This window comes from Echinops telfairi, unplaced genomic scaffold, assembly GCF_000313985.2.
Source record: "Echinops telfairi isolate 266 unplaced genomic scaffold, ASM31398v2 ScPeMD7_3533;HRSCAF=4204_0, whole genome shotgun sequence".
NCBI lineage: Eukaryota > Metazoa > Chordata > Mammalia > Afrosoricida > Tenrecidae > Echinops > Echinops telfairi.
Genome location: NW_022107431.1, coordinates 9,448,660 through 9,453,249, shown reverse-complemented (window position 1 = coordinate 9,453,249; position 4,590 = coordinate 9,448,660). Strand labels below are relative to the sequence as shown.

The 4,590-nt window shown below is 54.2% G+C and overlaps 1 protein-coding gene across 1 annotated transcript in view; it reads left to right on the top strand.

Annotated features, from left to right (window-relative positions):
• Positions 1–4,590, top strand: part of TULP4 (TUB like protein 4) — a 96,638-nt gene that overhangs the window by 78,581 nt on the left and 13,467 nt on the right. The window contains exons 9-11 of the mRNA XM_004701932.2: positions 554–791; positions 1,887–2,031; positions 2,900–3,044. Coding sequence (XP_004701989.1) covers positions 554–791; positions 1,887–2,031; positions 2,900–3,044 — 528 coding nt within the window. The remainder of the gene's footprint in view (positions 1–553; positions 792–1,886; positions 2,032–2,899; positions 3,045–4,590) is intronic.

The following is a 4,590-nucleotide window of genomic DNA, read 5'->3' as shown; positions in this document are numbered from 1 at the left end:
CTCCACCACCTTCCCCACTCTATCAAGGTACTGCCTCCACAGTGTCCCGGCTCCAGTGCTGGGTGAACAGATGGGGGAGGTACTGTCTGCAGAAACCTCTGCTTTTTCCTGCCCACCTGGTGTCCCTGCAGCAGCAGCACTCCGTGTCATGCTGATGGTGGCTGTGGGCAGTGGCGATTCAGCGTGGCCTGCAGGGGTTGTGTGGCGTCTGGCTGGAGGCCCACCCTGCATTGCTGCTTCAGCCACTTCTGCTACTGGTGTGAGCAGGATTTGAACCTGGCGTGATTCTAGCCACCTTGTTGGGTGCTGGCTCCACCCCATCCTTGGCCTTTCTAGTTAGCTGTCTGGGCCAGGCCCTGGCTCAGGTCTTTGTAAAGTGCAGATGCTCCCCCCACACCACCCCCTTGCTTAGGTGTTCTCTGTGTGCACCTGGAGTTGGGAATCTCTGGCCCCTCTCCCCCACCCATCCCTCCCTCCTTAGGCTCCCAGCCAGCCCACAGACACAGTGGGCTGCCCACCCGGCCTCAGCCTGCCCTCCTCTCCCCACCCCCTGCAGCCCCCGATCCCAGACCCCAGCAACATGCGGGACTTCGTCAGCTACCCGTCAGCCGGCAACGAGCGGCTGCACTGCACCATGCGGCGGACAGAGGATGACCCCGAGGTGGGCGGGCCCTGCTACACGCTCTCCCTGGAGTACCTGGGCGGGCTGGTGCCCGTGCTCAAGGGCCGGCGCATCAGCAAGCTGCGGCCCGAGTTCGTCATCATGGACCCCCGCGTGGACAGCAAGTCAGGTGGGCTCCACATGAGGTGGGCTGAGGGAGCCCTGGTGGCTGAGGGTTTTCAGGGAGGAGAGGCTGGCACAGTCTGGGGGGCTTGAGCCTGGCTGAGTTCACAGTGTCCTTACTGCTGAAGTTCCTCCTGGGAGCGTTGCTACTAAGGAGCTGACCCTGGTGACCCTTTGCTCCGGGCTCCACACCAGCCCTGCCGCCGGGTGCAGACCAGACCATGGTGTGTCGCAGGCTTCTGTGGGCTGGTGTTTAGAAGTAGATCACCAGGCCATTCTTTGTCTGGAAGCTCTGCCAAAGTCATTCAGCCCCCACTGCAGCAGTCAAGCCTGCACTGGTGGGCAGGTCCCTTCTGCCACCTGGCCGTCAGGGCCCTGCACGCCTGCCCAGTGGTCACTGTGAGCTGGCAGCACGTGGTGTGTCTGCCTGGTTCAGCGCTACAGAACCTGGAGGGACAGGGATATGGTCAGCGGCAGAGTGGTTCTGAAAAGGGTCCTTCGGGTGCAGATTGGGAGTCTGGGGATGGGGGTATGAGGAGGATGCCCACCCCCTTGTGGCTTTGTGGGCCCACCATCGGTACAACCTCATGGATGGCCATTGGCGCAGCTGCATGAGTAGCTCCTGAGTCCGGTGCTCCTTCTGGGTGCTTCTCCTACACAGGTCCCCCTTCCACCTGTGCCCTTGGTGGGTGGGCTTGCCCAGCCCATGGGTGAGCACCCCAGACACCCCTGCTGGCAGGCCCTGGGGTGGGCCCCACACTGTAAAGACTGAAGCTCCCATGGACCTGCACCCAGCTCAGTCCTTTTCAGGCCCCAGGTCCAAAGCAGGTTCTTGGTGGAGCCTGGAAGTCCCCGCATGCTGTGTCCCGAGGCACAGCCAGGCCATGGTCACTCCGGCAGCAACAGAGCCTCTTAGAGGGACAAAAGCGCCATACCCGCTTCTGTAACAGCCAGAGACCTGCCCCATTTGCTTGGGAGACCTAGACCTGTGAGGTTCAAAAAGGGGTGACCACGCTCTTCCCCGAGTGCTTCAATCTCTCGGAGTAGCAGGCGGCCAAGGAGAGTGCTGCCAGCGCCCTCATTGGCCCGCTGCTGTCCGCAGAGGAAATGTACGGGAGCAGCCTGACCTCCGCCGTGGGGGACAGCTGCAACTGCTCCGACTCCAGCGACGTCGAGCTGAGCGACGACTGGGCAGCCAGGAAGTCTCCCCGGATCCCCAGAGCCAGCAAGTCACCCAAGCTCCCCAGGTAATGGGCCTGTGTTTGTGTGTGTGCGTGTGTGTAACACGGTCCCTCCCATGAGATGAGCTCCTTCACATTGGAGATCCAGGCCTTCACGTGGGAGTGTCCTTTTGTGAGGGGACACTAGTAAGGTGACCAGATTTTAACATTGGTAAAGCGGGACACCATTGATAAAACTCATATCCTGGCAAAATAGCCACATGGCAGCCGAAAACCGTATACCCTAGCTTGTCGTGCATTCTTTCCAAAAATCGGGACTTTTTAAAAATGCCACGGGACGCGGGAAAAATTGTTAGAAATCAGGACTGTCCCACCAAAAGCGGGACGTCTGGTCACCTTATCTTAGAGCACAGTCGCCCAAGTGCCTGAGAGGTCCCGTCTCCCTGTGTGCTCCCGGGGCCCCTCCTCCCGGTCTTCACACTCAGGCTACCATGCAGCAGGCAGACTTTAGCTAGCTCACTTCACCAGGTCCCCACTGCGCCGCCCTGCTCAGGGCCCTAGGGAGCCCACCAAGCCCCCAACTGGAGGCTGAGGAGGGTGTCTTTCTCCCCTGGAGGCTCCTTGTTAATCCCCTCAGAGGAAGCTGGCGCCCCAGTGGGAGAGGCGGGTTCTGAGACCTGAGATAGACCTTGAGACAAAGGAGCAGCAGCAAGTCGGCCGGCTCAAGGCCCTGATCACCCACTGCCGTTGGGTGGGCCCGGCGCGCAGTGGCCTGAAGGACGGGCAGGCTGCCCCGTGGGTGCCCCGTGGGATGCTGAAGCTGCAGCCAGTGAGAGCAGAGGGTCTCATGCTGGTGGGGAGTGGCAGGGACCCTGGCCCCAAGGACTGTCCAGTGAGGAGGGTGGGTGCTCACCCCCCAGTCTTGTCTCTGCAGGATCAACATTGAGGCTCGGAAGTCCCCGAAGCTGTCCCGGGCCACGCAGGAGGTCTCCCGATCCCCCCGGCTGCCAATGAGGAAGACCTCCATCGGCTCACCCAGCTTGGCCCGTAGGGAGTTTCCCTTTGAAGACATTGCTCAGGTGGGACCTGCTAGCTTAGGTGGGACCACACTCACCCACTTTGCACAGCGTGCTCTCTCCAAAACTGTCCCTCCTTCCTCTGGATTTGCCTGATGCGTCCCCACCCCCTTTCCCCATACCTGTTTCTCTGGGGCTGTTCCCATCCAGTACCATAGGGCTGCCCTCAGTTGTGCCCGAGAGGGAGATGCCCCTCACTGCTATACACTCAGGCCCTGGCAGCTCCTGTCCTGCTGCCCCAGGCTGGCCCTCCACGGGATGCAGGACAGAACCCAAGGTAGGCCCGCAGGCTTCCCTGCCTGCTGCACCTGGCGGCCACACACACACACACACACACACACACACACACACACACCCCACTCCAATTACCCAGAAATGGCTAGTATGCAAAGTTGATATGAAGTGGATATAGAGCTATAGGAACTGATAAGAATTTGGAACACCATTTTAAAAGCCTTAGCAATGTTAGTTTGTGCACCATAATATTTTACCATTTACCAATTCAGAGTTTTTTAAGCCATCACCGATAACTGTTTTAGAGCATTTTCATTACTTCCAATAGTTGACTCATGCCGTTCACAGTTTACTCCCATACTTAGCCCCAGAACACCAGGGATCTGTATTTATATGAGCTTTTTATATTTGTGCACATTTATTTAACTTTATCATAAGTAGGAATCGTTATATATAGCATCTTTACTTTAGGATAAGGTTTTTGAGGTTCCCTTCTTGTGTCAAATGTCAGTAATGTGTTGCTTTCTAGCACTCAATTGTATTCTATTTGTGTTTCTTTGTTTTTTTAAGAGTTGGTGGACATTTGGACTGCTTCCAATTGGGGGCTATTATGTATAATACATCTATGGATATGAACATAAGTCTACAGGTAGATATCTAGAAGTAGAATTGCTTGGTTGCATGGTAAAGCTATGATCAACTTATTAAGAAACTGACTAAACAATTGATTCATACATTTCAATTCCTTGAATAAAGACCACCTTGGAAAAATAATAATTATGAGCTTGTTTGCTGGATAAATACACCATGTTCCTCACTGTCCAATGAGACATTGGAATAACATAGCACAAATTACCTATATATAAAAATAGAAACTATTATCATTGGCAGAGAGAAAAGAGTGTGAGAACAAAGCGAACAACTCTTGAAAGGTTCATGTGGCCATTGTCTAATTCTTTATAAAAAAAACTTATGGTTCACATTAATCTAGGGTCTGTCATAGAAAACATTGATTTTTATTTGGAGGTTAAGATTTGCATTGCTTTACCTAGCTTTGGAGTTTGCCTTGCACTTAACAGAATGATACCCGAGCACAAGGGTAAAATATAAGATTAACTTTACCACAAATAAGAACTGTTCTTATGGCAATAAACTAGAAAAAACAGGATTTTCAAGAGACACATTCTGATCACAGAATTTCTTTTAAAGATGTTTTCCTGTCAGATTTGATTTAAGGGGGACCAAACTCCAAAGCAATTGTCCTCAAGTGAATGTTGACTCATAGCAACCCTCTAGGACAAGATCAAACTGCCCG